This window comes from Podarcis pityusensis (genome assembly GCF_964106645.2).
Source record: "Podarcis pityusensis genome assembly, chromosome: 2".
Taxonomy (NCBI): domain Eukaryota; kingdom Metazoa; phylum Chordata; class Lepidosauria; order Squamata; family Lacertidae; genus Podarcis; species Podarcis pityusensis.
In genome coordinates this window covers 44,463,107-44,490,148 of record NC_138029.1, presented here as the reverse complement: position 1 = coordinate 44,490,148, position 27,042 = coordinate 44,463,107, and the positions used below count along the sequence as shown (strand labels likewise).

Sequence of the window (27,042 nt, the reverse complement as noted above, 5' to 3'; positions counted from 1 at the left end):
ATTGCATTGTGGTATTCTGGGACTGTAAAGCTTGGGTTTTTCATCCCAACACCCTTGGCCATTACCTGCTATCATCTTGCATGTCATCTTTGAAACCCGCAAGCAGGTCTGATCCCATTTCATGTGCAACAAAGAGAGATATGCAGAGCAGTAATATAGGTTGTCCTTCCTTGGGAAATGTGAAAGATTCTCAACAGAAAATAGTCCTGAACATGACTGAACCACAGGTTGCGCTGAGTCCCAGGCACAGAAGGAACCCAGGGTAGAGGACATTTCTCTTTCTCTCTTTTTTCTCTCGCTCTGTTTGTCTCTCTCTCTATCCAGCAAATACTTTGAGAGGATTGACACTACATCTCACAGCCTGTAGAGGACATGGGCCCATGAGGACAGAGAGGTAACAGCTGGCTCATGTAGTAAAATGGCTCATTTCCCCAGAGGAGGAGATGGGAAAGGAAAAGAAGACAAATGTGGGGGAATAGAAGAAGAGGAGGAGGAGAACAAAAGGGAAATAAGAACTGAGCTATGAAGAGAAAGATGGGTGAAAGATGGCAGAGGAAACCACAAAGAGAAGGGAAGCTTAGCTGAGGAAGCAGCTCCTGCTGTTCACGCGTGCCACCTACAAGTCTCTCCTCCTCTCATTAATTTCACCATCACATGAGCTGCAGCCTAGATTCCTCCATGATGAAATATTCAGCTCAGAGGAGTCCAACTGAGATCAAAGCTCCTAGTTTACAGCATGACCCTGGGGAGAGCTACACAGTCACTGCTGCTGGGATTAACCAGAGGCCATGCACTGCTACAGTGTTGTGACAAGAAACCCACAGTGCTCTGCCACTAAAAGATTGGGGTGGGGGAAGAGAAGCATTAGGCCTCGTTTTCCTCAGTCTCATTGTTCACAAGGACCAGGGTTGTGATAAGGGGGATGGAAGCAGAGCTCTGGTAAGATGTCAAAAGGCACTATTCAGGTAGGGGCAGAAAGAGCTAAGGCCAACTCATGGAGAAAGGAGGGTTGTTGAGACCAGGAGGCTGAAGAAGAATGTGGATAGGTACCAGAAGCTCAGAAGTAAAATACAAGAAATAAAAACAGACTGGCACAGAGGTTATACCCAGATAAGCTTCTAAGTTTCCCCACAATCAATCTGGTAGCTGAGCAACCTGTGACCCAGTGGTCTCTTAAATATTCTTACATAACTCTTAAGCCTAGGTGTACAGAAGTCTCTTTCACCGAAGAACAGAAACCTGGTTTAAACCACTGTGGACAACAGGGTTCATGTATACAGAAGGATAACCTTTTGAGGTAGGCCACCTAGTTCCAATTCCTTTGAGTTAGCTGGGTACAACCTCCTTCAGTGCACACAGAAACATAAATCCCTAGGGATCTTGAAGTCAAAGCCCATGAACCTCACATCCTGTACTACCAGTACCATTTGCAAGCAGAGCAATCTGCTGGCCTAAACTTTTGCAGCACCCCTACTGCAGATGGCCAGAGGCTGTGCTGTAGCATTAGGACCCAGCAGCACCAGGTGACTTGAGGAGCCATGGGTAGTCCTATCTGAGTTTACGACTGCTGCTCCAGCCTGACTTAACAATATGAACAACTTGTTGATCAGCACACAACTGCAATGCTGCAGACTGCCCTACTTAAGCCTTCATCTTGGTCAGCTATCACTGACCAGGATAATTCTCAGTTTCATAACTGTATGTTAAACTGGTTGGTGCTGCAAATTGTAACAACAGAACAGTTGTCCATCCACCAAGAGCTAGTGGAAGGGCAGGGGTAACATGATTTTTTAAAAATCCCCAAGATCTCTTCTAGGTTTCTCCTCTTGATAGGAAGTTTCCATTTCCTCTATAGGTCTTAGAAATGACCAACTAATTACCACAATTTCCATGTTTCAAATTACTTGCTTTTAATGCCCTGTTAATGCCATCTTGGTTCTACTCTACATTTTAAATAGAGCTTTAAAGGGGGGGGGGGTTGTCCTTTATTGTACAATTGTGTAAAATGTACCTGATGCCCCTTATTCTAAAATTCACATGGAACAGAACTCTTTTTCTAGCAAATCCCTTAATATTTGCCCAATAACTCTTGAAAAAGAGGTGTATCCCAGTTTCTGAAAATTGGGGGGGGGGGGGCACCCCATCCCTTCTTGACCACTGAAAACTCAGTCAAAATTAATTTATATTATGTAAGGTAATGATTAAAAAAATCCATTTGAATCTGCAGAAATATTGGGGTGGCGTTGATCTGATTTCCCAAGTGTTAATTAATTAACTATTCCTTTTTCTCCTAAGCAGCTGGCATGTGGCGCCAAGGGATCAGATGCCGCTTCCTGCATTCATGTTTTCCTAATCAATGACCAGCTCCCCCCCCCCATCCAGCCACCAAATCTTCTCCATTTAGGAAAAACAGCCAATGCAGAAAGATTTAGGCTTATGTGTGTGCACATGCTGCTATCTATTTTTCATCCCTTACGACATTCAATGGAATGTTTGTTGCAAGATCCTCTCCTAGTTAGAATAGGGCAAAAACAAATTCTCTGCACTGAATGACAGGGTGGCCAGCTTGTTTTGGGTGATAAATTGAATGCTATGCAAGGCTGTTACATCCCATAGCTTCTGAGGAATATTTTCTGCCGTCTCCTTCTGAACTTCCTTTGGCTCTGTGTAAGGAGGCCAGTTTTAAAGCTCTCCGTCACCCTGGCCCAGACCATATTTCTTCCTTCTTGCCACTTCATCCTCCTTTTGCTCTCTCTGCTCTGTGCAACAAGCTCATCTGCTTTAGTTCTCTTTGTGTTCTTTTTTCACAGCCATCTTTTTATGCCACTACAGCACTGCTTCCTCAGCTTGGCACAGATGCTTCACTGCTATTCATCAAGCAAATCGCCTCTCCAGCAGGCAAAACAAATCTTTTCTCAAAACCTCTATCTTCCTGGCCTACCAAAAGCCAAAGAGTTCCATGGAATTGCCTGCCTCCCAGTAGCCCACACCTTCCCCCACACAGCCCAGCTGCCTTTCTTTCCTCGCCTAGGTACCAAGACCACTCAGCAGGGAGCAGGTCTCATCTGCAGCACTCAGAGAATGTACATAATACTTGGAACCATCAGGACACAAAGATTCCCTAGAGATCATCTGGCTCACACAGTCCAGGTAATGTAACAAGATTATTTATTCCTAAACAGTATTTTAAAATCCAAAACAAACCCAGCCGACTGTGGTTTATAAAAGCCTGCAAAGTTGGATAAGCAACTGTTACTAATGAATGTTGAAAATCAACAGCAAAAACCAGGACGAATGATGAAATTCTGGTTGCCTTTATTTTTTACAAATGAATTTTGGTGGTGAGTTTGTCATATTCCTGTCTTTCTGAGGTTACTATAGCAGGATGGGAGCCACTCCATTGTGTTCTCCTTTTATAAGCTAATTTGGTAACAGTGAAAGCATGGCCGCAGGGAAGAAGCCCATAATCACAGAAAAGCAACACTGGTGTAGGAAGGACTCATATTTAATCTAGATCAGTGATGGCCAAACTTGGCCCTCCAGCTGTTCCGGGACTACAACTCCCATCATCCCTAGCTAACAGGACCAGTGGTCAGGGATGATGGGAATTGTAGTCCCAAAACAGCTGGAGGGCCAAGTCTGGCCATCACTGATCTAGATCTTCCAATGTGACTAGAATAGCACAGCAGGGACACCACCAAAATGACTGGCTCCCATGCAGCAAAGGCAAGGTTGAAAAGACCCCTGTGAGGAGCAAATCTCAGGAAACCTGGATTCCAAGCCACCACATTCCCCACTCTCTACTCCTAGATCTTGCTCTCATCCCAGAGCAGGCCAGCACTGACTTCAAGAATCACAGTTCTTATTTATTTTCATCTCATTTGCTCTAACGTATGCCTCCAGTTTCAAAACCTGATTTAAAGGATCCTCTCTTAGCTTACTTTTTCTAGCCAGGCCTTCTCATCTCCAAAATCTGACAAGAACATAAACCGCATGTTCTGGTTCCATCTTAAAAGCTAACCTCTTCATTCTGTTCTTGCAACAGAGCTATTAGTTCCCCAGTCCCCTTTCCCCTTTTATCTACTTCCATCTCTCTTCTTACAAGGGGTTGGTCTAGATGATCCTCATGGTCCCTTCCAACTCTACATTTCTATGAATCTATTATTCTTCCGCAGGATGATAGGTATTCAGACATAGGCTTATTATGGCATTAGCCACTGCAGTGGGGTGGGGGTGGGGGAAAAGCCACTTCCAAACGATTCTCCCACTCTGAAAAGCAGAACCCTCCCTGAACCTACCTGTTAAGGGCTTGTTCTGGAGAAAGCAGTAGAAATAATAGGGGAAATAATCATGGCCCTCCTAGATAAAATAGATAGCTTGCTGCAGGAACTGGATTGTACAGCAGTTCCAGCAGTCATTGTGCTTACAAACATGGGCTTGTGTGCCAAGGCCCCATGACCCGCAGTTCCCTAGTGGCTAATAAACACACAGACACACGTATTTAGGTTTATGGGTTCAAATAGGCCACAACTTTATTGGTTACAGATGTGAGCGGTTTTGCTTAGGAATTGGGTGAAGCCGACCCATCTGCAGGGAGTGTCTGCAGGGAGTCCATCTAAGGGTAAACCCATAGGGGGAGCCCTATGACTTACATCAAATAGGGGCACCTCGAGGGGTCCCCGTTGGGGTCATGGCATGGCCCTAGCCCACGTCCGGGCATTGGACAGGATCCACACCCCTAGATCCCTTTAACAGGATACCCTTAATGAGGAGGGGCAGGCGAAGGCTACAAGCTCCCTTCCATCCAAACAAAGGCTTACCCAATGCCTCAACTCACAAAGTTGTGACGATTGCAACAAGGTAGGTGAAAACCAAATGGCTGGTGCCAATCTGCCAAGCGGAAAAAATTCCTACTCGGCCCCAACCATCTGGCAGCTGACATTTGTCCATAGCAAGGTCGTGTCAGAGCAAAGCATGAAAAGAGGGCGGGTGGGTTGGGAGATCTGGCAAAAAGGTGAGAAAGAAGCCCCCCCCCCCGCCATGTCGCGGTTAAATTTCCCTTGGCTATGCCCCCTACCAGTACTGATTGGCCAGCAGGGCCACACTGGGAATGGCTCTGCCCAGCACTGATGACACGGCTGAGACGGCATGAGGGGGATGTCAACTCCCTGCCCCCACGCCGGATCACTGAAGGGGCCTAGATGGCTGGCCACAACACCGCTCACCGAAAAGGTTGAGTGGACTTGTCTGAACTGTTTGTTTGTTTTCTCTAGCAAACATACAAACACACACATATTGTGTGCAGGTGAATGCTAAGATCTGTGGCAGGAGACGGACAGCAACCAGAGGATTACATGAGATGGAGCCAGCTTGTTACTTGCAAGAACTGGGGGGGGGGGGGGGAGAGAGACAAAGAATGTGGCAACTGCTCATCAGAGAAGCAGCAGGGTCGGGGAGTGCTGGCTCTCATTTACAGTGGAAAAATCCTTCCCTTGCCTACACACAAACTATGAGATGTAAATCTAGGGATTCCTCATTATTTGTTACTGTCCCCAGGTAAAAAGGCCCAAGGCACAATGTTAGCTGATTTAGAAGAAATGACTGTGACTGGTTCTTGTTATTTCCTGTCCATCCTGCAGCCACTTTTGGCACGCACCAGTTATTGGCAAAGCAGCAGCTTCACAGACCTCACTTCAGGGAACCCTGGGCCTGGGATCCACCTCATTGCACCTATGCCCAGGAATGACTCATGCATTGTTAACAATATTGTCTCTTCCCAGCACCTGCATTTGTCATTAGTTTTGAGGGGACACTGGACAAACTATTGTAGATGATGTGGTGACTCTCAAAAGAGCTTTTATTGATGGAATATTGAAGCACCCACATGGAGGAAGGAACTAGCCATACAGTGAAGAGAGCAAAGAGAAAGAACTAGCTGACTCCCACAATTTCACAAATGACACAAACCCACAGGGCATGAGTAGTCGGTATCCTAATACACAGCCTTCTTATTTGTATCTCAGGCTTAAAGTGGGAAGTGCAAAAGCAGAAGTCTAGCTACTGAGTTCATTTAATCTTAATAATGTACATAACTCTTCTTTTTACTTCTTACAGAACTTAAAAGAAACACACACACCCCCCTCAAAAAACTACCTGTCCTCCAATCAGAAAAGAAATACCAAAGGGATGTTGTTTTGAATGGTTTGCTCACATGGGATTCTACCAAACCCCAACAGGAGAGAGTGGGTGGGCACAGGTGGAATTTTTACTAAGGGAACAGCTACATGGGGATCAAAATGGGTGACGGATAGAATTGCTCATTCAGTGTCTTCTTGCCCACATGGCAGGACAAACGAGAACAGCTTAAGTAGTGACACTATAGTGACACTATTCCATCCTGTGCATCTCTATATTGTTGGAATGGATAATAAGCCTATGTCTGAAGACGTATCATCTTACAACAAAATGTATGATGAAGAACTTGCTGTTCGACAGTGGTGGCCTGCTGGAATGCGGAGTTAACCAAGGCTATTGACTGTCTGGCTCCAAAGTGCACTGTCCAATTGCATGGAGCCCAGACAGCCCCATGGTTTTCCCCAGAGCTGAGGGCGATGAAACAATTGTTGAGACGGCTAGAGCGCTGGTGGCGGAAAACACATTCAGAATGAGACCGGACACGGGCTAGAGCTCAACGTCAAGCCTACCAAGTGGCAATGGCAACAGCAAAGAGGACCTTCTTCACCGCTTCTATTGCATCTGCAGAAAACAGTAGCAGGAGACACTTTCAGGTGGTTCGCAGTACATAGCCTGGGAGTCATTTTGGACTCACAGCTGTCCATGGAGGCGCAGGTTAATTCTGTGTCCATGGCGGCTGTCTACCAGCTGCATCTGGTAGACCCTACCTGCCACCAGACTGTCTTGCCAGAGTGGTGCATGCTCTAGTTATCTCCTGCTTGGACTACTGCAATGCGCTCTACGTGGGGCTACCTTTGAAGGTGACCTGGAAACTACAAATAATCCAGAATGCGGCAGCTAGATTGGTGACTGGGAGTGGCCGCCAGGACCATATAACACCGGTCCTGAGAGATCTGCATTGGCTCCCAGTACGTTTCTGAGCACAATTCAAACTGTTGGTGCTGACCTTTAAAGCCCTAAATGGCCTCGGTCCTGTATACCTGAAGGAGCATCTCCACCCCTAACGTTCAGCCCGGACACTGAGATCCAGCACTGAGGGCCTTCTGCCAGTTCCCTCATTGCGAGAAGTGAGGTTACAGGGAAGCAGACAGAGGGCCTCCACCCTGTGGAACGCTCTCCCATCAAGGAATTAAGCAGCTATCCTATTTTTAAAAGACATCTGAAGGCAGCCCTATTTAGGGAAGTTTTTAATATTTAATGCTTTATTGTTTTTAACACTCGATTGGGAGCCGCCCAGAGTGGCTGGGGAAAGTCAGCCAGATGGGCGGGGTATAAATAATAAATTATTATTATATTATTATTATTATAACAGTCTCCCTCTGGGGGTTGTGGACTCTCCTTCATTGGAGGTTTTCAAACAGAGGTTGGATGGCCATCTGTCGTGGGTGCTTTAATTGATATTTCTGCATTGCAGGGGGTTCGACTAGATAACCCTAGGGTCCCTTCCAACTCTACACTGCTTTGATTCTAAGATTCTAGAACTTTTACATCTTCCCTACCCAGAAAATGCTTCAGCTGCCTAATGAGTCAGGGATGCAGAGGAACAGGAAGTGGATACAAGTGCATTTCCTTTTCTCTCCACAGCAGTGCTCTCTCTGCTCCTCTAAGAATCACAGACTGCACAAGGATAGAGCAGAAGAAATGTGTTGGTGTGTAACAGCATCACATCACATTCTACAAAGCCAACCCTGCATTTTGTGGCACAACTTGCAATGCCCATTTTGAAGGGGAAACACAAAGCATGCAGAAAATTTATGAGCCTAGGCCACATGCTACATAAAACCATAATTTCAAACAAACTATGGTTTAATGTAAGTGAGCTCAAAAGTTCTCACAGTGCTCCTCGCTCACTCCTGCTGCTGCTGCTGCTGCTGTGCCACAGAAAAAGCAAGCTAGAGTCTGGCCTGCCACTTCATCTTTTGGTTAGTCTATCTCCAAATAATGACTGGCAACCAAAGTTTATTCTTGGCTTAGCACTTGTGGATTATCTGGGGGAAGAAAACCACTTGCACAAGTTTGGACAACATAACAAACCAGACTCTGGTTTGTTTCATCCACTGTGTGGCAGCAGGTGTAGCAAGGGAGGCGCACTGCAAGAACTGTTGACCCTTGCGCATCAGCATGCAATGCATTCATATTAAACCACAGTTTGTTTAAAAGTATGGTTTAATGTGATCTGTGAAGTGGACCAGTAAAAATCCGTTAATTATCCCAGCCTCTTCCTGGATAACTCCTCAAAGCTATTCTCCAAGGAAAGGCTGATGAAGGAAAAGAAGAATGCCCACAACAACCAAATCAGATGGAAAAGATATTTCTGTTATTTTGCTCCAACCTGCTGGGATAGCAAAAGCAGGGCCCACACATCCAGGTTGTAATATTAGACTCCAGGTGATGCTTACCCCTGTGACCTTCCCCTGATAAATCCACTCAGATAGGCTTGCAGCTTCAAACACAGGTAATTCTATGCCTTACTGGCCTTAGCAAACAAGAAGAAGGAGAAGAAGAAGCTTCTCCATCTAGCTATCCCCAACCTCCCAGTGCCATTGGGCACACATGACGTTTGCAATGGTATTAGTTGGAAGTGATTTTCTGTCCTGCCTCTTATTTTTGATATGATACTTATGTGCAGAGGATCCAAGTCAGGCTCCAGGTGTTTAATTATTTGCACAGAGCCAAATCTTGAACAATATTAGCACATGCTTAAACTTACTTACGCAAGGGATGAGCCTCCAGCATTGAACAATCCACACAGTCATCTAATGCAACCCACAGTATAGTGTTAGTAGCATCTACCTATTAGTTCTCTCCTCCTCCTCGCCTGATCAATGCATGCAATGTAAAGTTGTATGCTACCAGAAGAGAGCAAGTGATGTTCAGAAAGAGCGCCTGCAGAGGAAACTGCTTCAAGTGATTCAAGGAAATAGGATGCTAAACTAGGTGGACCTTTGATCTCATCCAGTCGGGATCTTAGGATTTTATACTGAAGTATACAAAAGCACCCCCAGTGACAGAAATACTACTGAGAAAGGGTGGAGGGAAGTACCATTGTGGCAGAAGTGTTTTAAAGGACTGAACCTTATATTTTGATAGCTCAATGGGATGGCAGGAGATCCAGAAAGCACCACAGCTTAGCTGAATGCACTTGCGAAAGTCACCACAGATTGCCTTGAGACTGATGAGATAAAGAGTAAAGCAAAATCGGGGGGAGCAGGCCTCTAAGAGGGAGCCCCCCCAAAAGTCAACTGAGTACTGGGTATGCTTAGTGGGCCTGGTTTGCTGACTGAATGGAGGAGGGGAGGAATGGAATGGCTGGAATCCTATACATTTTGTTGCAGGTCTCACTTAGGATGACTACACTTTATATTCTCATACGCTGGATGAGAATATATATGTTCTCATAGGCCGTTTGCGATTCAGATATCTTCCCCAAAGCAGGTGCTTCTGCTTTATGAGTAACACAATTTCCTAGCCATTGAATCACAATGGGCAGGATTCAACAAATGAGTCCCATCAACAGAAGTGCCAAGCAAGGACTTTGGCTTGCACAATGATGCTTTCCCCTCTCTCCTCCCCCCCCAGCCCCCCACTCCCTGGAGTGAGGGGGAATTGTTCTGTATGGCAAACCAAAATGCTTGTGCTGTTGGAATGATTGCCTTAGTGCAAGACTGAATTCCTCCTATGATATTGGTGAGGGGGAGGGGATACTGCTTTCCTAAGCCTGCAGGTTATTGCGATTACAATGTGTTATATCATATATATGCAAAAAGGATGGAAGGGTCTGTCAATTTCAGTTCTCTCGGTTTCTCATTTTTCCAATCTTGTACTCAGTTCCCTACATTTCTGAAGCAACTTGAGGGTTGTTGTTTTTTTAATGTCTGGAAAATTCATCAGAAAATTTTTCACAATCAAAACATTTTGGTATGCAGTTTTAACTAATGTTTACATTATTTTAATCAACTTCCCCCAGTATATGCACTTTTGCAAATAATGAATGTTGGTTGGACAACTGCATCACAAAATCCAGATACGTGCAAATTTTGCAGGTTTTGGTTCTCAAATTCTTTCAGAAAGTGCAAATTAGATAATTAGCTGCAAAGTGCACACTGAATCCAATTTCTCCCCATTCTCTAGCAGTATATGGAGACAGCAGCTGTTCTCTTCATTGTGGTAGCACAAGTGTTTCAGGTTCCTTTTGGATAATCTCTGTGACATCACTGAAAATGAGAGAGACCACAGCCCTGCCCGTATGATATTATACCAGTGCTGAGCTTGTAAAGAAGGGGCCCACATGAGAGTCAAAGCAAGCCAAGTGTGGGAGAATTCCTTTGACAATTTTCGGACTCTGACTTGAGACCACAGCAGAACTCAGAGCCCAGGTTACTCTAGCAAGAGATTTTCATTGGGATTAATCAGCATCAGCCTCCATGCACACCCCATTTTTGCATCTCCTGCTTTGCTATCTGTATTGTTCATATGTGTGTGTGTGTCCCCCCAAAAAGAAATGAATGATAGGAGACAGCAGCATAGCTAACTCTGTAATAAGGCTATGTTCCTTATTGAAAAGCTACCTCTCCATTCATTATGCATCAACTCAATTTTGCACTATTGTTTTAGCATTGCAGGGATTCTCACAGAGACCAAGATGTGAGAGAGGCACATTTTCAACTAACTGTCTAAGTAAGCTCTGAGTGTGACCTGGAGGAAAATACAAGCTCAGGAGAGAATCTGGAATTTGCCCAATGAATTTAATATGTATACAATTAGAGAGTGGAGTAGGGCCAGTATTCTCAATGTATAAGATTCTTTCTCTGGAGGGATCAATGACAGTGTCTCTCTGGACTAAGAATGGTCACCTGGTTGGCAACAGATCAGGCTGTCTTCTGATTTGACTCAGTGACACCAATATGTAAATATACCTAGGGCTGCAATGTCTCTCTGAAGAAGAGGAAAAAAGAGGGCTGGTGCATATTTCATTGTATATGAATTTAAAACTGAGTTGAAAGGGGGCGGAAATAGCCAGGCAGCAACTCTATACATGCAATGCATAATTAGCATTGTGCTTCTATGCTGAGATCAATTTCTATGAATTTTTGTTAGATTTTTTTCTTTTCTATTTGGCAGCTCTTAAAAGTATTACCTCCTCTTTGCCAACTTTTACTAAAATGTTCTCATGGGGAAATTGACAAAATGGTTGGTATGTTTCTGAAAAACTGTAATATCCCTCAAAAACAATGACCTCATTATGTCCCTCTGTAGATGCTACTTGATATATGTGCTTTCCTTCTGTACTATTCATTATGTATATTGTTGGGGGTGGGGGACAAACTAGGTCATATTCACCTATAGAATCACATTCTCTCACGGGAGCATCTAGAGTCCTCCTTTGCTAGTTTCCCCATAATTTACATTGAACACATAAACGGACTACGCATAGTTCACATGATGGAACAGCTTCTCAGAGAGGAAGTCATAATCTTCCACACTATGAGTCACGGCGACACACTCAGAAGTGAGGAAGGGAGCCTTTTCTTGGCAATGTTCTCGTGAACCACTTTCACTCTCCTTTCAGGCCCAATTCATGTGTCAGTATTGCAGCATAGGAACCTGTTCCATATGGTCTAGTCTCACAGTGTATCTATTTCTAAAAACAACACCTTGATGGTGACGCTGGTGCAGATACCCACGTCATTCACTCAACTTCGTTATTCCCCTTTTCAGACGTTACTCAAGCAATTGGAACCGAATCACAAGAAGTGATGCCACATAATGGTAATGTATGAACTGAGCCCCTTTGAAGACCAAAGTGGAGTTACATGAGTGATTACAGGCAGCAACCATTTTAGGAGCATTCAATAGATGACCGCCAACACACTGATCCTCCCCAGAAGAGGGAGGAATGGGGGCAGAACGGGGTGGAGGCGAACAGGCTTATGCATGCTTTGACCCAGAATGCAACCCCTGCAGAAATGGGGTGTTGCCTGTACATGACTGACTGTTTCTTCTTCACAAATCTTAAAACATTTCAGTTTACACCCAGACCTACTCCTGAATAATTTTGCTTATGAGAACATTACAGGGGTATCAATTACATTGCCTAACAATTTTGAAGGCCATCCCGGTTGTGCTCACTTTCGTCACCCCTGAGCCTGTCGCTATTGCTTTTGTCCCGTATATTCTCCAGTCCTATTTTTTTAATTAAAAAATATATTGCTGTAATTAAAAAAAAATCTGCCATACCTTAATGAACACAGAGGTGACCAAGAGCGATCATGCATATTTGCACACAGCCGTCATTTTCGAAATTGTCCAGGTGAAGTAACATTTAAAGATGGGACTGAAGTGAATCATTGGCAATGGAAACAGTGATAGAAGGTCAAAGTACTGGCATGTGTCTCTTTCTTGCATTTCCAAACGATGGCATGTATAACATTATTGAAGTGGGACCACTGATTTACATGGGCTGATTGCCCATGTAAAGGGAAACGCTCTAGTAAATCACCACAGCGTACTTACACAACCCCCCACTTTTCACGAGAGGAAGCATTTACTCTTGCATGCACAGAACACACAAATAAAATGCTTGCTCCTGAATAACTGTCATGGACTGGTTGGGCACAGAGGAATGATGGGAGGAACCAACTGGTGAGCCCCAAGAGAAGAAGGGTCAGAGCTCAGGGATTGGTGGTTTTATGATGAGTGGTCTGAGGAGGATCGAGAAGACTAGGAGGAGGAGGAGGTGTCAGAAGCTGAAGAGGTAACAGGGCTTAGTCAGCTGAGAGAGTCTGTACCAGAGAGAAGTCCAGAATCAGTCAGAAGCTGAAGCAGGATGAGTGAGGCCAAGAGGCAGATTTGAGTCAAGCTGGTGCAGAATCATGGGTGTCTCCCCCCTTGCTGTGACAAGCTCCTTTTCTCCCTGCCCTCCTAGAACTATGAGAAGCATGTAGCGGGAGGAGAAAAGGCAAGCACATAGGCACAGTCTCCGATTGCTTGGGGAGGAAACCCAAGAGAGGAAGAGACATAGCTGGCTGTGGGAAGGAAGGAACCTTTAGTCTTAGCAACTGCTTCAGGGGGATAAGACCAGAGTTGCTGTGCTCATTAGGCTTGACACTCCTGCTTTGCTAATAAAAAGGTAACTTTAGCCTGCTCAGGCTGATTTTCTGCTGGCTCGCTCCTGTCAATAACCAAAGCTAAAGTTCCAGTGTTTCCCTCTTTTGTTCATAATAATAATAATAATAATAATAATAATAATATTTATTTATATCCCGCCCTCCCCGGCCAGAGCCGGGCTCAGGGCAGCTAACATCAGTAAAATTACAATAAAAACATAATGAGGGGCAATTTAAAATACAGGTTAAAAATACAATTTAAAATGTAGCCTCATTTTAATTGTAGCCCATAGATCAAAACCATAAGGGGAGGGAAACATAAGGGTCAGACTGAGTCCAAACCAAAGGCCAGGCGGAACAGCTCTGTCTTGCAGGCCCTGCGGAAAGGTGTCAAGTCCTGCAGAGCCCTAGTCTCTTGTGAAAGAGCATTCCACCAAGTCGGGGCGAGTACTGAAAAGGCCCTGGCCCTAGATGAGACCAACCTAACCACCTTGCAACTTGGGACCTCCAAAGTGTTGTCATTTGTGGACCTCAAGGTCCTCTGCGGGACATACCAGGAGAGGCGGTCCCGTAGGTACGTGGGTCCTAGGAAGCATAGCCAAGGATTTGTCAAACTGAAATCCTATACACAGAGAAGTAACCTCAATAGTGTTCAGTCGGACTTGCTCCCAGGCAAACGTGTATAGGGGTTGCAACCTAAAGGAGTAATTTGTAAGAATATGGTGATACTAAAGTGGCTAATGAGATTGTGCAATCTGAATCCCTGAATAGTTTATGAGCATCACTTCTGGCAAGTTAAATGTAAGATTGTAATATGACACTCCAGAAGAAATTTGAGGAGCTGAAGACAGAAATGCTAACAATAAGGGTTTCATGTTTTTATTTAACTACATCAGGAGGAGGAAGTCAGCTGGGAATTGGGTGATGGAGCCATTAGACCATAAAGGTGTAAGAGGAGCAATCAATGACATCAAGGCCATGAAAGGGAAGCTAAATGAAATCTATGAGTAGATTGATACTTGCTTAGAATATGGTGGGACTACATGTTTACTGAAATTGCTGCACATACACTGTGGTGTTTATAGTGTATCATTCACATTCACCTTGCATGATTAAGAAAACATGCATAATACAAATGAAACAGGTGCAATTGCAAATCTTGCCAGGAACCAGGAGTTCCTTTTCCTTTCTCTTGAGCAATATTCCCCAGCTCCCAGCCAGTAAATACAATAAACAGAAGGGATAAATTGGGTTCAGTTTCCCAATTTTCAATAGGAGTGGGGGATAGGATTTTAACGGGGATAGAAACCTAAAATAATAGCCAAGCATTCCAAGGTATAGCCTACTTTTCAATTTTGATTTGAAGGAGCTGATTACCAGATTAATGTCATCTCACTTGTCAAATTAACACTGTATCAAATTGAAGGAAATTTAATTGCAGATGAAATATATCATGGCTATGACATGGATAAGAACAACAATTTCCAAGAGATAAAAAGGTTCAAACTGTTGTTTGAGAAGTTTAAATTGATAAACATATTGGGGGACAATATAATAATCATCCAAGAGTTGGGGAAGATCTTATACAAAATAGCTGAACTAATCCACATATGTAAACACCACTAAAACTGGCTCCCGAAAAGAAAACTGGCTTGAAAAGAACTAACATAAATACTTTTCTTTTAGGAAGCAAAAATAATCATGAACATTGCCATCCAATAAGCATAATATTAAATTTTAAATAAATAAATAAATTTGCCATCCAATAAGCATAATATTAAATTTTAAATAAATAAATAAATTTTAAATATTAAATAAGCATAATGTGGGAATCAAGAGAATTATTAGACTCACTAAAAATATGGTAATTTGAAGAACCATTAGCACAGTTTCTGCAAAAATAATTGGAGATTTTCAGCAGAGCCTACCAACACAAGGAAAAGGATGTTCTAGTTCAACATTCCTCACCCTGGTGCCCTCCAGAACCCTGTTGGTCATATGTACATAGACTCAAAACTATAAGAAGATCTCACAATATACGGGATAAAATGACAGATGACAGCCAGTGTCTTCAAGTGCCAATAAACATATGCAGACTTGGATAGGTGGGGGAATCCAATTTATATACACACACACACACACACACACACACACACACACTTGTTGTTTAGTTCATCTGTTTAATGGCCACTAACTACACAATAAATTGGGTGACTGCAATGAAATGCTGTATAACCAAAAATAGACAACTGAATTCAAAATCTGCCATTTTACAGAGAAATCCTCAAAGGGACATAGAACCAAGATGAACAGAGGATGCAGCCTCAAAAAAAGGATTCCTTTGAAAGATGGAAGTAACATGTGAAAGTGTTTTTTTTTAAAAAAACAACCTTTGTTTCAATACAACATCAGACAAGAATGATGCACTGTCATCAAATAAATCCTTAGCATTGTTATAGATGCCCAATATCTGCAGTATAACATTTCAAGTGCAACAGGTACAACTAGCTGAGAAAAGAACTACAGTTTCCCAACAACAAACCACTTCAACTGATTACTGGGAAGATCCAACCCCAGTAATGACAGCTGGAAGCTCAGCTTCAACTATTTCTGTTCTTCCAAGACTGTGAGGTGATTTGGTTTTTTGCAGAATTTTGAGTAGGCCTGTTTTAGAGGGGTTCAGACATTACTGCAGAAGTGCCGTCAGCCAAATATGAGAATATACTTCTGCCATTTGGCTTCTTGTAACATTTGTATTTCTAGTAACATTCAAAGGAGAACTTTCGCATCTCACCCTGTGGTCAAATACATAAGCTCCTAAAGTGCCACCAGCCAAATGAGAAAGTGACTGCGCTTTTGACTCGCTGCTTTTCTTTGACAACATCCAAAGCAGCTCCCAGTAGGGAAATTTAGCTCTGAACGTACCCTGAGAGAAAGACTGAGCTCTGGGAAATGGCATTCTCATGGGTGTCTACCCATAACCCCCAGCCCCTTAGCCTCCCTGCAAAATAAGCAACTTGTTGCAATAAATGCATACCCATTGCAGTCTATCAGTTCTCTATCTCCCCTCAATCCCCCTGTGTATCTTTGCTGGCAAAGATAGACTAGTGGCAGGAGAAAAGGCAGGGACCATCTCCATCTTTCTAAATTCTTACTGACTTTCTGTAAGATGTAGGGTATGCAGATCTGTAGCTTAAATGCTCACAGAAAGCTAATGCACACAGCAAGCTATGCATGCTGCCATATTGGCTGTGTTTCTGGCATGAAATTGTCACACAACCTCAACCCCAATCTAGACTCCCTTTTATAACAGCCATCAACCGCAATACCTTCTGTTCCAGAAGGCTGTTGGAATCAAACAGCCACGGTTGTTTGTGGAAACCCTTTCCCTGGGCTATACTAACATCCTCTAGCAACTACTGTAAGTGCAAACCAGAGAGGCTAGGTTCAAGCTAGGAAAGCAGGTTCTAGGCACACTTAACGGTCTGCTGGCCAAGCTACCCCACAGCAATCCCACTCTATTCTTCCTCTGCAGTAGCTTAAAAGGCTAGAACTGCCTAATGTACACTCTTTCAGATTCTCATCTGTGGTCATTCAAACGTTTAATTATATGGACTACAGCACCATGAAGAGGTCCAGCCAATAATGACCCCACAAGACTCACAGGAAGTGACAGATTATGCCTGGAAATTTCTAAATGAGTCAAGGCAGATATGGAGGGCTGTCACAGCTAACTGTACGAAGATGGGAGGAGGACTAAGGCACAGAAAAGGCCAACTTTCTCAAAGGCGTCAGCAGTGTCACTAAAAGGGAGCCTATGTTCTCTTGAGCCCCCACTTGCTGCTTTAATTGGAAGGAAAACATAGATTTCTCCTCCTTATAGGTAGCCAGACTTGACAGCAGTGGGGTGGGATTAAGTGCTGAAAATTAACCAAGGCATTTGCAGTAGAAGAGATCAGGAGGGGCTGCAGCAGCAAAAGAAAGTGCCTGTCAACAAACTGTTCAGCACTCCTCTTTTATATCAAACAAGCAAAGGTAGTGGCATGCACACCAAATACCTAGGAGCTGTAAAGTTCTATGTTCCGTAAGAATAAAGAGAAACAATTAACAAGCCAACCATTAACCCTCAAAGAAGTACATGATATTAACTGATGCCAGAGAAGAAAATCGTGTCTCACTGCTGAGAGCTTCCAAAGAACCACCAGGTAGGCAGAGACATGACAACCTTCAGTATCATTGCTCTGAAACTGACAAAACTGTGGTCTGTTTCCGCACTATCTTTTCTGCAGCTGCAAGGGAAGTGTTGAAGTTCTCTGCCTGCAGTTTTAAGACAATCAGTTCTTCTATCCTTTATGGATAACACAGGTTATTATCCGAAGAGCAGAAACCCTGAACTGCATTGGTTTTTATGAGATTTGGCTTGGGAAATTCTTCCATTGCATTGGATACATGGGCCACAGTGCAGAAAGCACACAAATATTGTCAAACGCCATCTAACCTCATGCCACAACAGGTATTGTTTTTATAACCATAGCATGCAAACAATAATGGGCCAGTTGCACTAATTAAGCAGTTCGCTGCCAGTTTTTATTTGTGCCCATCTGTCTGTAGAGTATACACACAGCATATAACCACTGCATCCGTGTTTTTAATGCCAACTCAATAGTACACTCACATCCTCGTTCTAACTAACGCTGTTACATAAGATGCATTCTTGGAAAAATTAAGTGCTAACAGCAGCATAAAGGACTAGCACAATTTCCCCCAGCCAGTCATAGGGCACAATCTGCCTGGAAGTTATTTTGTGCAAGCCCCTGTGAATTAAATGAGACCTGCACAAGAATGAAGATTCATTCATTTCACTGAGGCTAGAGCAGGGGTACATCCTAGTATATTGTACCCCCAAACCTGCTTTGTTTTGGTTGAACATGCCCCATGTCAGTGCTATTTTTCTAGAAAAAGAGATGCTGGAACTCACCATGAATGCCTCCCTTGTTCTCTTATAATGGCAATGGCGCTCACTTGAGAGGTGCCAGAACTGAGTTCCAGTGAGTTCCGGCTGAAAAAGACCCTGCCCCCAGTAAACCCATTTAAGTCCAAGTCCTAGAACATTGAACACCAACCCCCTAGATACACAATATTAGAGGAAGTGTGGGTGACTTATTCTTTATTTTCCTCACTGTCCTTAAATTCTGAACAAAGCAGGGTGGCATCCATTTATCCCCTACTTAGAGATGTGCTCTTCCCCCATCCTGGTGCGGAAGTAATGTGTATCTTCCTATGGGAAATATAGACATCACCTTTTTTTGGAAACTGGAGAGAAAAAACATGAGTCACTCACACTTCCCCTTCCACAGCTTCTTTCTTAAGAATATTCAATGTTGTCCCTGTGGTTAGAACAGGCTAGAACTCTTCATCATTTGCCAGCTCTAGTCAAGGTCCAAGAGAAACTTATAAAGACTTTGAATAGCTCTGGTCCTCTGTGGCTTTTTTTGCAAGCCCCTAAGCTTGCTCTGAGAAATGGCTGGATCATCTATTTTGCACAATGAGTAGGACTTCCACTTCCACAAAAGACATAGGTGGTTGGTGAGGGAATGAGAGCTCCACCCTGGCTAACGCAGCCTTAGAGATGGGGCAGTGTGTGGCCTCCTGGATGGTGAGAGTACCTTCAATTCTATGCCAGAAAGAAACTTGCTTTCCTACCCACCTGGAGATTCAAGTGTGTGTTTTCTAGATTTAGGAATGTTCTCAGAGAGAACCCGAGTTCAAATACATCATGCCAGATATATTAAATCCAGTGCTAGCTCTTACATACAAATACGACAACCTTGCCTGGATACAAACATAACAATCTTTTGGCACCAATCATTATTCCCTACTCCTGCACCAGTGTTTATATTCCTTAAAAATAAAAATAAAAACCTGTGTGAATCCACATGCCCATTATTAGTAATTAGCAAACATCCCAACAATTGCAAGGTGAAAAAGAACAGAGGGTTCTAGCCCTTTCCCCGCTCCTATACTTCTCCATCCACACTCCACTGTCCATCACTGGGGCCATTATCACAGGTGGGGCTCAGGCCCTTGGTAACATACATTTCCCCTGTCACCCAATCCAGAAGGAGCATTCAGAAAGGGGGAGGGGAGGGACAGAAGCCGGGAGAGATCTAGCAAGTCTCCACTTCCTGTTTTTAGACAGGTATTGTGAACCTTCTTATTCTGGAGGGCAATTTATAATTGATTCCAACTGTGGTTGTTGGAGGGGTTTTTTAGGGTTTTGATCCTGATGTGCTTTACATTTGAAATTTTAAAATGCATTTTCACTATTACATTTTATTTTTGTGCAACTATTAAGTATTATTTTGAAAAATGGAATATAAATTATATTAACCAACTAATAAAATGCTCCACATTTCTCCATTCTGAACTCAGGTCCTGATTTTGCAGGGTGGGGAGTACAAAAAATATGCCTTCCTTATTTCACTCTACATCTGCTTTCAGCAGGGGAAGATGGAACCTTGTTCTACTCCTCAAGGAGCCACATAGTCTCCCAATAGGCAAGTCTGCCTCCACTAAAAGCACAAAGGATAAGCGCTTTACTTTTCCCTACAGGAATGAACAGCAGCCATTAGTGCAGAGGGTTAAACCTGACTCTAATGATTCCAGTACCTGTAGAAAGAAATGGGCTCCTTCTCACCTTAGCCCTACATTGTAATCACTGTGTCCCAATAACTTAAAAGCAACCTCCCTTGGCTGGCAATGGAGGAGAAGAAGACACCACCCTTTGGAGGGGCAGGTTTGCCTAAGCACTGTTAGCCCCTAATCTACAGCATGATGGAATGTTAGAAGAATATGATGGGACACTGGGGAAAGTATAACAAAATGAGAAATTGTTGGAGATGAACTGGGTTTTTTTAGACAGGTGATAGCTATGATTTCCATTAATAATGAAAATGAGGTAGCCCTGTGCATTGAAACAGGGCTTCCACATTGAAGGCTATGGTAGTGAGGTAGAAAAGTTCTGTGTGGCTACACAGCTCTATCCATAACTGACAATGGGCCCCTCATGTGCCCACAAGGCTCAGACGTTAGGATAACTTGCCTAACGTAACCCCATAAGATTGTGGTTGATCTGAGATTACAATCTGGATTGTCAGGAAGGGGGGAGGGAAGCCAGCATTTCATCTACAGGATTAAACTGCTCTCATCACCACCAAACTCCCACATTTTATCACATTCCTCTCCCTAAAAACAAAAGGAGCATTGCAAACTCACATGAAACAATAAATAAAGCACAAACAACATGATACTTCAATAGATTCTCAGGATCTATAAACAATTACAGTAAACAGAGAGGAGTTTGGCTGATTCGCTTTTCATCTATCCATCACACATCTGTCTCCACCCATCCACCCTACAGTTTTCTTCAGTACCCACTTTTACTAACATCAAATATCTGCAGTGCTCATGCTTGGTAATCCGTATTTCAATAGTGAGCTTGATCATTTTCAATGTATGTTTTTAAGAAAATCACATTTGCAAGTATCTACTGTATGATAAGAAAGGAACCAGCAATGTAACCTGATTGACTTGTTACACCTGCATTAACTCATTGGTTTCAAGAGACTTGCTCTACCTTCACTTTCCTGTAAACAAAATGTGTATTCCCTCTCACACACAGATGACAAAATTGCACACACATACACACGCTGTGTAGAACACAACTACACTTTAAAAAGACTTTCTCCACACACACACACCTGCTCTAGAATACAGCATCTCCCTGCAATCTGCCTCATATTTTAGCCCCTTGCACTTGAGTGTGTCAGGATTTTTAGCACATTCCAAAATAACAATTACCTCTCCAGGCATAATATATGTTGTCCCTAAACCATATTGTGACTCGTAGCAGACACCAAACTTTTCTAAGCAAGGTAGGCATAGGTTTAGAGTCTATGAAACCCAAAGACCCATACAAGATACGAAGTACTATACAAACTATTATAACAGAAAGCAAGATCTTTTACATACCGAGTTGATGTGAGGGAGGCAGCGGCTGCGGATCTTGCATTTTTCTCCACCATCAGAGGAAACCAGAAGACCTGAGAAGCCCCCTCTCCCCCTGCAAGGCCCAGCAGAGGCAGATGAACCCAACATACCTCCTATATCTCTCACCACCCTATGCCACTCCCAAAATACTGCCCTGGGCTCTTTGAACATATCTAGGACTTGGATAGTAGATAATGGATAGCAGACCCATGAATCAATGAAGAGGGGCACTGAAATCTCATGCTGGACTTCAAAACTGGGAGGGTGGTGGAGGGGGAAAAATGTGCTCAGTGGAACGTATTGATGGTTCAGTTTCACATCCCTCTCTCTTGATTTCTATCTCTAGTATGGGGGCTACACTTGGCTCAGGGGGCCTATATTAGGTTGCTCTTTGCCCACCATGTGCCTTTTCTAGAGACTAGGCTGAGGTTGGCTCCTCCTGTCTCAACACTACCTGACAATTCCCCCGTTAATAAGGGCCTTTATTTTCTGCGCAACTAGCCAGACACAGTGCTTTGAAGCCCCACTCTCCACAGCACACCTCTGGGAACCAAGTTGATTGCTGACTTTCCAGAAGGCACATGAAAAGCCTGGCCCCATATGCCCCTCTGCCTGAAGAAGGGGAAATGAAGGCATGACTAACAAATGCAGTCTCCAAAACCCTGAGCCAGAGGAAATGAAAACTGATGCTATCGGTCCTCCTCGTCCTCTCCTTCCTCCCCATCCTCCCCCCCACCCGCCTTTGCATGGATGAAAGACAGCTGGCTTGAAAGAGCAGCTCAATAACAGGTATTAGAGGTAAAGTGGGATGTGGGAGAGAAGGGAGGAATAAAGAAAGCAGGAGATGCTTGGCTTGGTGAGAGGCAACTGGCCCCTGCACAGGGGAGGCTTGCATGTAGGGAGAGAGAGAAAGAAAGAAAGAAAGAGAGAGAGAGAGAAATCCACGAGGCAATATACAACTTAAAATCAGCAGAGAGACATTGGGGCGGTGGGGGGGGGGGAGCAATACATCAATTAAGCATTTCAACTAGATGGATCAGAGCAGGGATGCATTCAGTGACAGAGCTGTCAGCCTCGAGGGTTGCATACATGCATCTGAATCGTGCCTTGAGAAATCAGGGTGGAAGATAAAGGTCCCTTGGCAGAGACCTGCTGACTAGGTGGGGTAGCACATGCAGGAATGATACAGATGTGGTGCATGAATGGGATGGGTATGCAGTCGCTGGGTTGGGGGATGTGCAGGTGGGCTTCATGCATAGAGACAGGGTGGGCCAGGCATGCAGGCAGGAGCCAAAGTGGGACACAGGCTTTGCCACTGCTCTTTCCCCCTTAAGTTTGAGATGTTCACTGCGGCCTAGGTTGCTGGAAGCCCCCCCCCCCCCACAGAAAGGATATGGCCATTCGGTGATCTTTTTGGCGTATTTCCTCACCACGTTGTCCTCACTGAAGAGGAAGAGGGAGCGGTTGACAGTCAGGCAGCTCTGCCGGACGGGGATGGGGTTGTAGAGTGCCATGGTGCGGGCTCGCTGGGCCATTGACTGTTTGTATATCCTCTGGGCCCCCGGGGGACCACCTTGCCGGACGCCCCCGGCACCCCGGCCACCTCCGCCGCCTGCCGTTCCGGAGCCAGCTCCCCCTGCACCTCCTGCCCCATAGCGGGCTGGCACCTCGTCTCCAAACCGAGCCATCCTGTAAAGAGCAAAGGGCCGGGGGTTACGCCGCTGAGGATGCTGCCGGAGAAAAGAAGAAGCTCATCACATCCCATCGGCTGCTGTAGGATGCTGCTAGGGAAGCTTGCAGCAGAGGGAGGGGCACTCAAGCTGGAGAGCGGTCGGGAAAAGCAGCAGAGATCCTGGACATTGTCACTCTCGCCTCCCGTTGCAGGGGGGGAGGGAAGCGATGTACAAATTCCCCACCCTCTGCCCAAAAGGTTGCAATTGTCGGGGTGGGAGCCACACCCCAGAAAAAGAAAGGGGAAAAAATCACCCCAAAATTGTGGGTTGCAATTGGTGGAGGGGGGGGGAAGACCAATGCACCAAAATGCCCCTAAAATTAATTACAATGAAAAAGAAAAAGAATCAATGCACCATCAGTTAAAAATATTTCAATTTAAAGAATAAAAAATGCATTGCCACTGGGAGGGAGAGGAGGGGGAAATGACAATTAAATGTAGCGACAGCAGCACCTCCTCCCCACTGAGGGAGGGAAAAAATGCAATTAAAGAAATCAAATGCACCAGTTCCTTGCTCCTGCCTCTCTTCTCAAGCCCAGAGGGAAAGGAAATTGAAATAAAAATAAAAATAAAAAAGATGCCATCAAAATTAGGCTCACTGTCTAGGTATTTGCAATGCAATTTGATGGGAGAAAATGCAGGCTTCCTCTGTGCCGGACAGCTTGGCAAATGTTTGCACTCGCAAAGAAAAAAAAGCATATATATATTTTTTTCTGTTAGATTTATGAAATCAGTACATGCCCTCCCATCTCACTGATAGAGAAATAAAGTACTGCATTGGTGATGGGGAGGAAAAAGATATTTCTTTTTTAAAAAGCAGAAAAATACCCCCCCACACACAAAAAAGCCCCCAAAGACACCCTAAAATCAAAAGGAACCCCCCCTCCAAAGGTTTCTTTTCACAGGAGCTTCATCCTGTTATCTTCAGCACTGTCCAAGATCTGAAGGCGAAACGGTTTGGGCTCTCTTTAAGCTTCTGAAGCTGAAGGCTGTGCTCCCCCCCTTCTTGCTATCCAGCGGTCTCTCTTCCTGCCTTTTTCCCGTGTGATTGCGTGTATGAGTGTGTGTGTGAGAGAGAGACACAGAAAAAGAGAGCGTGTGTGTCGGTTTTGCCTCAGCTTGGAGTTGAATGCAGCAATGACATCCTGTAAAATCCAAAAATGAGAGAGACAAGAGAAGTAGTTGCCATCCACCATCTACTCATAAGGGTTCCCTGGTTGCTGCAATGTCTAGTATTTTTTCCTGCCCTGTATTCCTCCTCCTCTCCTCCACCGCCTCCTCCTCCTCTTGGGTAAGCTAAAATAAGACTGGTGTTAGGGAGGGAGGGAGGGAGGGAGGGAGGCAGGCAGGCAGGCAGGGAGAGAAAATGGAAAAAAAAGAAAGAAAAGGTCTGATTCACTGGCAGGTTGAGCTCTAATGTGCAGCAGTGGATCGATTTAATGCAAGCACAGAGCATCCCAAAGCCTCGGTCAGGCTTGGCACATGATGGCCTAGAACCAATAGCAGGGGCTACAGCCCAACCAAACCCAGTTGGGTTTCTACAGGGAGAGAAGGACACACACACACACGCGCAGCTTGATGGGGTAGGAAAAACCTGTATACAAATGGCATCTCTCAGCAGCCCACACCCTGGCAGATTAGACTGATGTCAATTCTCTGATGTAGACTTAGATCTTTCTACTGGAAAGCAGGAACATGAATATCTCTACCCCGCCTTCATGCCCTCATTTGGTATAAAAATCAGGTCAGAATGGGCTTCCCTTACTTTACACATTTTATAGTGAATGCAGTTGGCAACTACCAAGTCCTGGGGTGGAAGTGGGGGCAATGTTAGAACCGCCGTGCAATGTAAGAAATGCGATACTGCTGGAGTGAGTGTTAGTAAGGCATGCAAGTGTAAATGTGCATACACAAGTCAGTGTGCCATCTGCAAAGTCGAAATGTGCAGATGGTTGCATGTGTGTGGCACAGAACTGTAAAGTGCATGTGTCATGGACATAAAGCTGAGATATCTGAGCAAGTCAGCCAAACTGATACCCCACTTGTTAAAATAGTTCTAGTAGCTCCAGTATTGTGTTTGCTACACCAATATACAAATAGGAGTGAATTCCAGTGGGTTGGACTGGGAGCTCAGTTCAGCTAATGAGAGTATCAGCAAGCATATAGAGGTAATCCAGTCAACCTTGTGTATTTAAGATTTCCAAAATGCTTTTGAAAAAGTCCCTTATCCAAGCAGTTACGGGTTAAGAGGAATCCTCTAATGCAGAGCGTTTTTTTCAGCTGGAACTCACCGAAACTGGCACCTCTCAGGTTGGCACCACTGCCACTATAGGAGAACAAGGGAGGCGTTCATGGTGAGTTCCAGCACCTGTTTTTCTAGAAAAATAGCACTGCTCTTATGGATCAGCAATTGGTTAAGGAATAGGAAGTAAGGAGTAGGAATAAACGGACAGTTCTTCCAAAGAAGGCATGTAGAAAGTGGACCTGTGCTTTTTAACTTGTTCATAAACAATCTGGAGTTGGGGGTCAGCAGTGTGCTCATAATTTTTGCCGATGATACAAAATTGTTCAAGGTAGTTAAACCAGTGCTTTTTTTCTGGGGGCACGCAGGGGTACGCATACCCCTAAACATTTTGTGAATCTTTGTACTTTTGTCCATTTACTGTATTTATTTCCCCCGATTTGAACTATAAAATGGTGATTTTCTTGAATCAAAATGAGAGTACCGTTGAACATTTTTTTTAGAAAAAAAAAGATTGGTTAAAACAAAAGGGATTGTGAAGGGTTCCAAAAGGATCTCTCCAAACTTGGTGACTAGGCAGTAAAATGGCAAATGCAACTAAATGTAAGCCAGTATAAAGTGATATACATTGGACAAAAAAAAAATCTAATTTAATGATTATGCTAATACAGTCTGAGCTGCTGGTGACTGACCTTGGGGTTATAGTGGATAGGCTCAGTGGAAATGTTGACCCAGTGTGTGGCAAATTCCAAGTCAGGGATCATTAGGAAAGGGTTTGAGAATTTTTTTAATGTCAATATCATAATGCCATTTTTAAAATCTATGCTGCAACCACACTTGAAATGCTGTGTGTGGTTCTAGTTGCTTCACCTAAAAAGCAATATTGTAAAGCTGGAAAAGTTTCAGAGAAGGGAAACCAAAATGTTCAAGAGGGAGGAGCATTTGAGGAAAGGTTTAAACATTTGGGGAGTTTTAGTTTAGAAAAGAAAAGCAAGTAAGGGAAATAGGATGCCCCTATTTTCGCTGGAAAATATTGGAGGGGATGGAATATGATGTCCCTATTTTCACTGGAGAAACACTGCAGGGTATGTGACTGAAATTTATAAAATTACACATGGTGTAGAGAAATTTGGTACTTTTTCTCCCTCTCCAATAGCACTGAACATGTTAGAAGATGAATGATAGACAAAATAAATTACTTCTTCACACAGTGCATAGTTAACCTTTAGAATAAGCTCCCACAATACATAACTTGGATGACTTTAAAGGAGGATTAGACAAGGATAAGGCTATCTATGGTTGTTAGGACATATATATGTCCTGTCTATAGCGATGTCCACCTTCAGAGGCCGCATGTTTCTGAATGCCAAGTCCTGGGAATCACAAGTGGGGAGAATGCTACGGCACTCATGTCCTGCTTGCGGATTCTCGCAAGGATTGTATTGGCCACTGTGAAAACAGGATGCTGGACTAGACGGGTCTTCTACCTGATCCAGTAGGACCATTACATTAAGTTTTTATAGCATAAATAAACCTTTTCACTGTAGCTCTAGGTTCTGGGTTTATCTACCCTGGTTTAAATCTGGACTCATTCCACTGGTTTGAGAATTACAAGATTTACGGCTACTTCACATGAAATGTACGCCCAATAAAGGATACAACACTGAATTAATCTTGCAGAAACTGCCTCCATGTGACAAACCAGTATTCGTGAGCAG

The 27,042-nt window shown here is 44.0% G+C and overlaps 1 protein-coding gene across 15 annotated transcripts in view; it reads right to left on the bottom strand.

The window, feature by feature from the left end:
* Window positions 1–27,042, bottom strand: part of CACNA1A (calcium voltage-gated channel subunit alpha1 A) — a 258,043-nt gene that overhangs the window by 175,832 nt on the left and 55,169 nt on the right. For 14 of the 15 annotated variants that reach the window (XM_080996998.1, XM_080996997.1, XM_080996993.1 and 11 more), the window contains exon 3: window positions 22,747–23,039. In XM_080996998.1, the coding sequence (XP_080853124.1) occupies window positions 22,747–23,039 (293 nt within the window). Of the gene's footprint in view, window positions 1–21,332; window positions 21,388–22,746; window positions 23,040–27,042 lie in introns of those variants that run through there. The other variant, XM_080996989.1, reaches the window with a different exon arrangement.